This window comes from Pan troglodytes, chromosome 4 (genome assembly GCF_028858775.2).
Source record: "Pan troglodytes isolate AG18354 chromosome 4, NHGRI_mPanTro3-v2.0_pri, whole genome shotgun sequence".
Classification (NCBI taxonomy): Eukaryota; Metazoa; Chordata; class Mammalia; order Primates; family Hominidae; genus Pan; species Pan troglodytes.
Window position 1 is genome coordinate 110,764,871 of NC_072402.2, and position 12,533 is coordinate 110,777,403.

General features: G+C 48.5%; 1 protein-coding gene across 5 annotated transcripts in view; it reads right to left on the reverse strand.

Moving 5' to 3' along the window:
- The window catches only part of MCC (MCC regulator of WNT signaling pathway), a 463,570-nt gene that overhangs the window by 22,278 nt on the left and 428,759 nt on the right, over positions 1-12,533 (reverse strand). For all 5 annotated transcript variants that reach the window (XM_009449469.4, XM_063810572.1, XM_063810574.1 and 2 more), the window contains 2 exons: positions 6,185-6,419; positions 1,550-1,756 (listed from right to left, as the gene is read on the reverse strand). In XM_009449469.4, coding sequence (XP_009447744.3) covers positions 1,550-1,756; positions 6,185-6,419 — 442 coding nt within the window. The remainder of the gene's footprint in view (positions 1-1,549; positions 1,757-6,184; positions 6,420-12,533) is intronic.

Genomic DNA, 12,533 nt, shown 5'->3' on the forward strand with positions numbered 1-12,533 from the left:
TCAGTACTGTTCCTTCTTTCCCAGGTATATGGCTCTCCTGGAGACGATCCTGCACTTATGCTATGAGAAGCGGCTTATTAGACTAGCAAGTTGGCATATGTCTGCGAGTCCTGGGTCTGAAACAAATGGGGGTCAAGAGAAGCTTGCATTTATTAAGAACAGAAAAATATGATGCACAGAATATAGATGACCCTTGGACAAGGGATATAATTCTTTAGAGTCCACAGTTGTTTTTTTCCCAACACAGTATTTGGAAAATTCTGAGATACAGGATAATGGAATGAACTTGGATTCCAGAAAAAAAAAAAAAAAACACCTGGGGGCTGATAAGAGAGTGAGTTTGCAAAAGTCTATCACCAGACAGCCCGCTTTCAGATGATGTGGACTTCGTAACCCAAGGCTTCCCTCCTCCTCCTCTGCCGGCAGGCTGCTTCCTGCTTACCACCCTGTGACGGTAGCAACGCCAGCAGGAAGGAGTCAAGGAGGAAATGCAGTGGAGAGAAGAGAGCCCGTTAGTGGATCTGGGCTAAATCCCAATTCTACCATTTATCAGCAGCGAGACTCCTCACTTCTTTGAGCCTCATTTTTCTCATGTAAATGGGGATAACTATTCTTTCCTCAGACCTGTGAGACTTAAGGGCGATAATAAATGCAGTCATCGGTACAGAAGTACTGTAGCTCCCCCTTAACTGCAGTTTTGCTTTCTGTGCTTTCGGTTCCTCAAGGTCAACCATGGTCTGAAAATATTAAATGGGAAACTGTAGAAATAAACAGTAAGTTTTAAATTGTGCACCATTCTGAGCAGCGTGATGAAACCTTGCACTGACCTGCGCCATCCCACCTGAGTTGCGAATCATTCCTTAGTCCAGCATAGCCGCAGTGTAGACACTCCCCACCCATCTGTCATTTAGTAGCTGTCTCCATTATCAGATCAACTATCAGTGTCACACTGCTTGTGTTCAAGTAACCCTTATGGCATGTAATAACAGCCCCAAAGTGCAACATTAATGATGCTGACCTATTGTTATAATTGTTCTATTAATATATTACTGTTAATCTTTTACTGTGCCTAATTTATAAATTAAACTTCATCACAGGTATGTATGTATAGGGGAAAACGTAGAATATATAAGGGTTCAGTATTACCTGTGGTTTCAGGCATCTATGGGGGATTTTGGATCATATCACCTGTGGATAAAGGGGGCCCTATTATACCAATAAACCAACAAATGAGGGCTGCCGTGTGACAGAGGATTAGACGAAGGAGGTGAGAACAGTATCAGTGGACAACTGCAGAGATCACCCCTCTGATGTGACTGTGATATGTGAAAAGGTTCAACTATTACATAAAGTGAGATTTGGTATTTCTAAAATGTAGACCTGGTTTCATTACACTCAAAATGTCACCTTCTTAGATACCTACGAATGGCCTGCATTTCCTATGCAAATACAAGAACTGAGGCAGCAGGGCGGTGAGGTGTGGCCAGTGGTCACTGGGCAGTCAGGGAGGCCTGAGCCTAAGGGTGTCCCCAAGCCACTCCGGCCCTACCTTGCCGGGTTTGTCTTTGCTGCCACTGCTAGTGGAGCTGAGGGATCGCATCCGCTGCTCCTTCTGCTCCTCCACCTCGGACTTCAGGTGCTCAATGTGCACCAGGTAGGCCTGCTCCTGGGCCTCCCGCGTGCTCAGCTTCAGCTCCAGGGCCTTCTTCTCTTTCTCCAGTAGGTAGAGCTGGGCCTTCAGCTCGGCCATCTCCTCCTACAGAGCAAGGAGCACAGAGCACATGAGGCACGCCCGATCTGAGAGCAGGGCTGGCTGCTGCCAAGTGGGTGGGTGGGGGGTCCCCGGCTATGACCCACAGGCCCGTGGTAGAGTTATCACTTTGAAGTTGGCAGTAGGATGAGTGGGAGGAGACGTGGCACCTGTCACCACACTTCTAAAGGAATGACGTATAGACAAGGCCATGCACTTTGTCAGTCTATGGACTAGACCTGAGACAGAAGTGCAGAAGTTACAGGCAAGATTGTGGTTCAATATAGGGAAAACCTTTCTAACAAATAGAGCCCCCACTCAGGCACATGGGCCTCGATGGAAACCCATTCTCTGGTCTGCAGAGGCTGAGCTGCACCTGCCAGAGGCTGTAAAGTCACCTATCCATGGAAGGCCTCTTCTGGCCAAGCCCCTTCCAATTCCCATTTTGGTTTCCATAGCACCAACCACATGTTTAATCACACCCATGGCACCTCTGTTGCCCTGTAGCTGGGCCAGGCATGCGGCGAATGCCTGCAGCAGCATCAACCTCCAGCTCTTGCCTACTTCTCAGGGCCCAAATGAAATCAATAGAAACAGCATCCTTCACAGGTGACTGCTCATCAGACAACTTCTAAAAGTATCCTAAGAACTCAAATGAGAGCGATGAGTGGAGAATAAGTGAATCCAAAATAGGACAGTGCCATCCTGGGACCAGGAGCCAATAACAATGACAGCCAGTAGCCTTTACTGAGCACGTGGCACTGTGCTAAGTGTTCACATGACGTGGCTCATTTCATCTTCCCAACCTGGGTTAGGTATTGCAACTATCTCCATTGACAGATGGGAAACTGAGGCACACAGAAGGAAATCCCCCTGCTCATGGCTACTGTGTAAGCTGTGGAGTCACAGATTGTAGCCAAGCTGTCTGGTTCAGAGCTATACTGCCTCCCTCCCTTTCAAGGTGAGCCCACGCATGACTCTTGTCCCCGCACTTCTGCTGGAGAGTAACTCCACCAGCCCATGGCCACCAGGTCCAGCCTTCCCAGCCCACCGTGAGATGGACTCACCTGAGGTTAGTTCAGATTCTCACCACCCCCGAAGTGACCCTTCTGAGGTAATAAACCACAGGCCTGGTGCACTGTCCTGGGTAAGTTGGACTAGGGGGTAGATGTTTTCACTCTCAAATGTGGGGAAATAGCTAGAGGACACCCCTCGAGAGGGACGTTAGTCAATATGCTCAGTAAACTACTCAGAACATGCCAACCTTCTTTACCCTAAATATCAGACACAAAAGCCAGAATGAAAGGTGTGCCACGCCCAGAGCCTTCGGATCTTTTGCCATTGGAAGTAGGATTCCGAAGGTTCTGGCAACACTGCATACTGAGCTAATGTGATGGTCGCTTCCAGAACAAACATATAAGTGCAGGCTTGAAAGAAGGAAAGAGAAACCTATGGGTGCCAGAAATGAAGAGGGAACTCTGCCAGAGAGAACGGCAAGGAGGGCAGGTGCTGGCCAGCAAGGCGTCAGACTGTCCTCAGGCCCTCCACCCGGGGGCTTAACATTACCGAAGGCCAGGGCCGTGGCCTCTGAGGCAGAGAGCCACAGCTCAGACCCCTACGGGAGCAGGATTCTCATCAGGCTGCCCATAAGACACTAGGAAACTTCCTTTCTGGAGATGTGACAAGTAAACTTGTCATCTCTCAGGCTCTGTGTGGGAAAAGAAAGAAAAATCTCTTTCCAGGAATTAAACCTCAAGCTTGTGTCATGTGTAGGTGTGGTACAGGAATCCGGAGCCAAGAACTTAACAAGAACTAGTCCTAAACCTCAGAAACTGATGAGTCCCAACAGATCTAAACATAGAACCACTCTGTAGGGACATCTGCAACCCAGGATCCTCAGGGCCCCACGGAAGACAGTTTCCACAGAGGATGAGCTGGTGCTTGCATTCTCTCCCCCACCCCCACCACCGAGGAAATGAGAATGAATCAGCACTGACGTAGAATGAGCGGATGCAAAAAGTAAGAGTCAGCATTTACAAGAAGCAGAAATAACAATGTGGAAAACTAGAAAATAAAGCTTTAAAACAAAGTGATATAGGAGTCATAATGAAGGGATAAGATGTTCAAAAAGGAAAAGAAGGCCAGGCCTGGTGCCTCACATCTGTAATCCCAGCACTTTGGGAGGTTGACGTGGGTGGATGACTTGAGCCCAGGAGTTTGAGACTGGCCTGGGCAACAAAGTGAGACCCTGTTTCTACAAAAATATAAACTTAAAAAGTCAGCTGGGTAGGGCAGTGCATTCCTGTAGTCCCGGCTACTCGGGAGGCTGAGGCAGGAGGATCACTTCCAGCCCAAGGGCGAGGCTATAGTGAGCCATGACTGTGTCACTGCACTCCAGCCTGGGTAACACAGTGAGATCCTGTTTCAAAACAACAAACAAACAAACAAACAAACAAACAACAACAAAAAGAAGAATGGATTTGAAAAGGAACCAAGCAGATCATCTAGAAATGAAAAGGTATCACAAAAACAGAAACTTGAATTTCTCAGCAGTTGGATCCTAGAAACTGGTGAAAATCCAACGTAACCTGCTGGATAATGGATTTGGTATGGGTGAGCACACATCCCCAAGCAGACTGGGAGCGACTCAGAGGAAAAGGGGACGGCTCTGATGTTTAGCCTTCAAGAAAGTCATAGGGAACCAAGCCAGAATGCTAGCAATGGCTGCCCTGGATCATGATATTATGGATTGTTCTCCTCCCAGCTTTTCTACTTTTTTAGAAAATTTCTAAGATCAGTACACATTTTATTTTCAAGTGGCAAAGGGAGTATTAGAACTTTTATTCCAACAAAAATGTCTTTCTTGGCTACAATACCAGTAAATTTATCACCCTACGTTGGCCAATTTTAAAAAGGAAATCCTTAGTCTTTGCCCAAAAGAAACACAATGTTTGGAACAAATGATGGAAGGGCGGCCTCATGGCTCGTGCCACAGGCTGCAAGCATCTGCAAACAGGGCTCCCAGTTGGGGGAAAAGTCACTACGATGATGGACCCAAGTCTAGCTCATAAGCTATGAGAGGTGGAATCAGCCAAAGCCGCATGAGGATTCTCTAGAGAGAGGCCAGGATGGGAGCTGCGTGGCTTGATGAAGATGAGCCAGTTTGGAAATCATGGGGGTGGGGGTGGGAGGTGAGATTCCTGTATCTGTTACCACTGCCTAGTGTCTTCCCAAACTTCACCCAGATTCTAGCTCAAGAAGCTCCCAAGGACAGGGCTGTGCTGAATGAGTCACCCCCGAGGGTGTCAGGATGGCTGCTGTTGCCAGCTCCCCTCCACTCTCCAGAGATGGTGCGACCAGGGGGTAGTTTTTCTCCCTGCTGCGGACAGTACTGATCCCAATAGGAGCCATTAACTCTGCACTGCCACAACCCGCTCTGGCTTGCTAGACTCCAGTTCCTGACCGGTCCTAAACTCAATCTCTGGCTCTCTTCCCCTCCTCGGAGGTCAGGTGGCTGAAAGTCCCAATCCTCCAACACACGCCTGGTCCTTCTGGTGACCAGCCCACATTCTGAAGCTGTCTAGGGCCCACCATAAGTCACCTCATCAGCATCACAAAGACACCCCTAGCTCAGCAAGAAACTCCAAGGGTTTCTCAAACTCTGTCCCAAAACCAAGGACAAATACCAGATATGGTCTTACTTATACCACAGCTGCCTTCTGAGAGCAGGTACCAGGTGAAGGGCTGGCGCCTGGCATTCCACACCAGAAACAGGCAAAGTGATGTCTTGTTGTAGGTATGGCGGTTTAACTACTTCCCAGTAGGGGACACCAGCTTTCCAAGAAAGCTCCCTTCTGTAGAAATGCCAGCAGGTAGATATCTCCACTAGCAGCTGAAGGGCCCAGTGTTTCAGATCCACTGAAACACTGACCTCAACAGCACTGTACACCTTCACTGGAGGGCACTATGGTCTGAGCAGGCTCGACATTGCACCAAAGGTACAGGGTGTCAGGAAACTAGGGCTCTCGGCCAAACTCTACAACTGGCCTCACCCTGTTCTCCCCCTGCCGGAGTTAACATCAGCATCAGCAACCCAAGACATATTTCCAAACATTCCTGAGATTAGGGGTCAATTTAGATGGACAGAGGCTCCACCCTGCAGAGGTCTGACCTGGCTTCTCTTAGAGGATGAAGGGCTCCAAAGTTGGGCTGGGACACCCTGAGAAATCCCTTAGAATTCAACTCCCCTGTCCAGAAACACCCAGCCCAAGTGACCCCCAGACATAGTGAAACCAGCTCTGTCTACAAACAAGGGTCTGGCTCTTCTCTGGGCAGGAGGGGTTGATTCCTCCTTATCTGCTGGACCTGCTTTCAGAGGTTGTTTAGATTTCCTCCAGGTGGCAGCCTAGCGCACGTGACCCACCCACCACATACCTTCATGGCCATGAGCTCCTGCATAAGCACTGCGTTTTCCAGATCCAGCCTCTGGCTGTCTCCCCGAGGCTTGACGTCATAGCTGAGAGGATCGATGTGGATGCTTTCCAGCTCCAGCATGGTCAGCTTGACCGCAGCCCTGTCATTCTTGAGCTGCTGGATATAATCCTTCAGCCTCTGCTCGTCTTCTTTAGTGAACTCGGTGTCGCAACTACTGGCTGTGGAGCTGGTTGTGCTGAGAAAGAAGAAAAACAAAGACCCACCACCCTGTGTTATTCCAAGTCATGGCAAATAGATCTTTCCTCCTCACTCTTCTCCACATTCCCTCTCCCCAGTGTTATTTAGATGGTAATCCAAAAATCAGTTTTCTTCACAGCATAGGAAAATGATACCACCTTTTAGGAAAGAATTAAGTATGAAGAATAACAAATGCTTACACTCCTTGACGCAACACTGTGGACTCTAGAAATGAATTTCAAAGGAAATAATTCCACAGAAGCAAAAAGACACACATACAAAGGAACATAATCTAAAATACAGTTTAGTGATTTATCACACCTATCAAAAGGAGGGAAATCATGTGGACATTACAGTGATAATTGTAATATGTGAAATTATAGTGATATCGACAATGGTGGTGATATTTTGAGGACATAGGTTAAAAGATATTATATATGTAATAAAAAAGATACTCTTGTGGTCAGAACTTAAAAAAGGTATATTTAAGGCAACAAAAGTTGAAGCACAAAACTCCTATGGCATGATCCACAGATGCGTGTCACACCCTCACACGTGTGTGCAGGTGTCCCAGGCTGTGGCAGCCGTCCCTGCGGAGCAGCACCGAAGGGGGCTGTTTTGCTGTGTTTACTTCTGTTGTTTGCAACATGTACCATGAAAAACACAGGGGTGCACAACACAGCAATAACCACTTTGGGAGTGGGGTACCCCCTGGCCTTCACAGGATAGTCTGAGTATAGTGTTCACTATAGGGACTCGGGCTGGCCCAAGGGCCCTTGGCAGCCCAAGGTGAATGGTGACCGGGCAGGGAGCCCCCAGCTGAACCCCAGGCCTGTGGCAGCCCGGGAAGGTTTCTAGGGGACCAAACCACCATGAAAGGGGGAGCACCACTGGAAAACGGAGGCCACGGCTTTCAAGTGGGCTCTGGCCTTTTCCAGCAGTGGGCAGGCTGCTCCCCGTGCCTCCGAATAAGGCCCACTCCACTCGGTTGAGGACTCTGAGGCCAGTGTGCACCGACAGCAGTTTCTCTGCACTTGCACTGGGCCTCCCTAGGGGTGACTCGCCCCTCATGGAACTGGTCTGAAGATGGCAGAGGAAAAAGCAGAGGCCTACTGACCTTGCATCAAAACAGGCCAGGCTGTGTTGTCATGTCTGTTGCTACAGATTTGGAAAGTGAAGCTCAGAGACATCAAGTGGTCAGCCGAGTCATGCGACTGGAAAGAGGTGCAACTAGACTTGGGCCGCAGCCTCGTCCCACAGCCCTGTCCTTGTCCCCAGAATCCTGTAGCTAGAAGCTATACCAGGGGCCACGAGTGATCTCCACAGGCCGCCAGATGCCACAAACCCAGGCCTGCCCTCCTCATCTCACACTGCAAAAGGGTAAGAGCCAGGACCCCAACTCAGTAGCTGTAGTCCCCACAGCCTAGACATGAGTGAGGGCAGGCCCACTCTTGTACATGACACATTGCTACGAAGACAAGGCTTCCGGGGAGAGAAAAGCTGAAGAGAGATGGTGGCTGGAGCTTTGTTGTTCACAGGAGGAAGAGGCTACCCTAGGGCTTGGGGTGGTCTTCAAGTCAGAGAACCCCTTCTAGAATGGGAAACTCCTGAGCACCAGAAACCCTTTGGGGCTGCATCTCACTCCCTCTGTACCATCAGGACGGGTGGGGAGTCCCTTGGAGATAAGGTGAGCAAGATCAGCCTGACCATTAAACACCACCTCTTCAGAGGCTATGCCCAGTAAGTTCCCATGTCAGCTGGGCTGGGCTATGTGCGCAGTTGCTTGGTCAACCACCAGATTAGGCATTGCTGCGAAGGTGTTTGTTACATGTGATTACCATTAAAATCAAAAGACTACAGGGAGACTGTTTCCATACAGTGAGTGAACCTCATCTAATCAGAGAGGCCTTAAGGGGAAAGACAGGTCCCCCAAAAGGGAAAAAATTCTTCCTCCAGATAGCTTTCAGACTCAGGATTGCAACATCAACTCTTCCCTGGGTCTCTAGCCTGACCTGCAGACTTCAGATTTGCCAGCTCCATTATCAAATGGGCCAATTCCTTAAAATAAATCACTGTTTGCGATTTACTAGAATCTATATCAAGAGATTGATCTTGATCTTTCTATCTAGGTATAGATGTCTCCATATAGACCCACCTCCTATTGGTTCTGATTCTCTGCACTGCCCTAACAGCAAAGTGCTACCTTTACGTGTGACCCAAGTGTCTTACATACTTTGAATATTCCCTGTCTTCTCATCTCTAAAATGAAGGTAATCATAGTACATGCTTCATAAAGTCAGGGTAACGAATAAATGAGGTAAAATTAGAAGTGTTTGTAATAGCAAAGACATGGAATCAACCTAAATGCCCATCAGTGGTAGACTAGATAGAGAAAATGTGGCACATATATACCACGAATACTATGTAGCCATAAAAAAAGAATGAGGTCATGTCATTTGCAGAAACATGGATGAAGCGGGAGGCCATTATCCTTAGCAAACTAATGTGGGAACAGAAAACCAAATACCACATGTTCTTACTTATAAGTTGGAGCTAAATGATGAGAACACATGAACACAAAGAGGGGAACAACAAACAATGGGCCTACTTGAGGGTACAGAATAGGAGAAGGGAGAGGATCGGAAAAAATGACTAATGCATACTAGGCTTAATACCTGGGTGACAAAATAATTTATACAACAAACCTCCATGACATGAGTTTACCTATGTAACAACCCTCCACATGTACCCCTGAACTTAAACTAAAAGTAAAAAAAAAATAGAAATGTTTACAACAGTGCCCAGCACATAGTAAGCACTCAATAAATGCAGAAGTTATCATTCATTTATTCAAGAAATATTGGAGTGCCTACTATGGGGTCCTGGAAAAATCCCCGCCCTCACGGAACTCATATTCTAATAGAGGAGGCCAGGAAGTGAAATACACAGTCCATGAGATGGTGAAAAATGAAGCAGGGAAGAGGCGTGGGGAATGCAGAGTGGGCATGAGGTTATTATTTGTGATTGAGCTGCAGGGAAGGCCTGTGTGATCCAGTGACATTATGGTGGACCTAAGGGAGGCGAGAGAGGGAGCTACGTGGATGTTTGCAGGACACAGTAAATGCAATCTAGGCAGGGAGTGCGGCCAGCAGAACGAGATGGTGACTGAAGCAGTCAGGCAGGGGAGAGAAAGAAGGAGAAGTGGTCAGAGAGGGAGTGCGTGGGAGGGGCTGGGTGCCAGGTCATGCAGCATTTTATAAGGGCTGTGTCTTTTTCTCTAGGATTAGGATGGAGGCCATTGGGGGTTTTAACAGGGAGGGATGTGGTCTGCTTTATTGTTATAACAGGATCCATCTGGCCTCTAGGATGAGTAGAGATGCAGGGAGGCCAGGGCAGAGGCAGGGGTGCACCTTGGGAGCTACAGCAACAATTCCAGGGAGAGATGGTAGCGGCTTGGAGCAAGGTGGGAGCAGGGAAGGCAGGGAGAAAGATAAAAATGACTACTGATCATCAGCATTATGTTTTCTCAAGCTGTATTTTAAAAAGGATGAGAGGGGAGAAGCAGCAACATCCTGCAGCTGGAACACCACGGGCTATTCCACAGTGAAATGAGGCAGCTCAAGGGAACTGCAAAGAGAGCAAAGCGCGCCCACAGCAGAGGGCACTGAGGAGCCCGCCTGTGCATCAGAGGACGCATCCAAAGGACCCTCAGCATCTCAGCGAAGGCCTGTCTGCCTGCAACCTGCTCAGCGGCAGGCATGCCTCATACAAAACCCCCAAGTAGAGCTCGGGAGCTCACCTTCACAGATCATCAACACTGATGTGGAGGGACAGACATCTAATGTTCCACAGGCGAACGCGCGACAAAATTAGAGCAAACTCAAGTACTGGCACTGTTTGCAAAGCATTCTACAGACAGGGCTGAGGTTGGAGATGTGCTCATAGCCTCGGCATGTTTAGACAGCGTGGCGCTGGCAGACAGCAGCACTTCTCTTCCAGTTACTTGGGAGGTTTCAGGAATGAAATCCTTCCTTGTAAAGCTGGGACACAGGGTGTGGGGTTTACTTACACCTCTAGTCTTTCCTTTCATTAAAAATTATTTTGAAAACTTTCAAACCTATAGAAAAACAAAGAATAACCAACAGCTGTGCGTCTACCACCCACAAGACACTGAGGTATATTTTCTTCAGACTACTTTTTGGGAAATATAAATTTAAACTTGAAACACTTTTTGTTGACTTTCATTTAAAATAAAAATCACAAAATTCAAAGAGTGGTAAAAGCTAGCATTCTCTAATTACCCTGCAGGAACTGAAGTGATACTATTTTGGCAGATTTTCCATTTAGCAGGACTGGTCCACCCCAGCAGTTTTCCAAGAGGGGTCCCGGGCTGGCCGCATCAGCAGCACCTGGGGACTTGTTAGAAATGCACATTCCGGGGCCTGCTGTCAAGACCTCCACAGTCAGGAACTCTGGAGGTGGAGCCCAGCAATCAGTGTTTTAATATACCCTCTAGGTGACTCTGATGCACGCTTAGGTGTGAGAAGCACTGGTCTCCCCCTCAGGCTAAGTGCGCATTTGCTCAGTAGCCTGTGAGGTGACTGGATGCTCCCAGGTTTTCTAGGTAGAGGCCACAATGCTCCTGGCTGCCCTGGTGGGTGTCAGGGTCTATGAGCAGGTCTCTGATGTCAGTCAAACCTGGATATATGTTCCTCCTCTGCCACTTCCTTGCTTTATGGCCCAGAGTAAATTACCCAATGTTTCTGGGCTGCAGGAAATAGGAATACTAAGGGTTCCTGCCTCACTAAGTTGTGGAAAGGATACGGCAGGCCCTGAAGCAGGCAGCTGGTGCTGCCACACAGCACCTGTCCTGTGGGAGGAAGAGAGACAGGTGGCCACTTTCCTGATGGCTTTGCCAACAGCCCCACAACACCTAACACCAGACTCAGAGATCCCCTGAGCTACTGGCCACCAGCAGGTCATCCAGAATCCCTCCATCCCAGGGAGAACAAAAGCCGCCAGTGGTTGAATGGACTTGAGAAATCACCTAGCCCTAACACGAACGCAGGCAGGCAGAGACTGACAGGCGCTGCCACCCTTAGGGCCCGGAGCCTCATCCATGGCAGGCAGGGAAGGCTTTTGTTTCACCCACTTTGCTATGAGTATAGTTTTCAAAGAGGAAGGAAATAAGAAAAAAAAAATAACAAAAGATCTCAGTCCACAGATCTTACCCTGTTGGAAGCACAGAGCTTTAAAATGCTTTTAGTGGAGAAAGTTTAATTTCAAGATAAACCTCACAGCCCCTCCGGCTTCCCTTCTCCTGCTTCCAGGACAGCAGCGGGGAACAGATCAGGCAAGGTTAATTACAATTCTGCTTTGAGCTCTTAACGTTTCACTGCGGAATATGATTATGACAATGGTAGGGGAGGGGAAGCCACTGGCCTTTTCTCTGGCCTCACAGACAAAGGCGCTGGCGGTCTCCCAAGGGCCTGCTGCTGGCTGCTGGGCAAGGGTTAAGTCATCCATTAATTCTCCCAGCTTGGAATGCTGGATGATCTCAGTTGTTAAGGGGGAATCAATCACTTTCTGTGGCTGCATTATTCCTCCTCTCCAGGACAGGAGCCTGTCTGTGTTCTCTGAGAGCGACTGTGGGGGAAGGCTAATGACAAAAACCCTCGCCACACATGTGTGTCTTGCTCTGGCTTCTTGAGGAGCTAGTCTAGGATGTGTGGGTTTCTCCTTTCCGTGATGCTCTGCTGGAGCACCCGTCACGCTGGCTTTCCTCTGCATCTGTTCATTGCCAGCAGCTCTTCCAGCACAAAGCATACACAGCAGGCCTGTAGCCTGGTGGGAATGCGGGGCTGGCTGGTTCGGGACGGTTCGGGCCGACCCACTCTCCACCTACCCTGTCCACTACAGGACAAGCTGTTCAAACCAGCTATCGACATCAAATATCCTCTCTTCTATCCCTCTCCACCATGCCTCACCTCTGTCCTCAAGACAGCTCCCCAGCCTGCTCATTAGAAGAAAAATTCATTTTTCATAGCCTCCTCAGCTTGCCTTGGTGGAAGGCTAGAAGGACATTTCATTTCTTTTGCCTTGAAAATCCGTG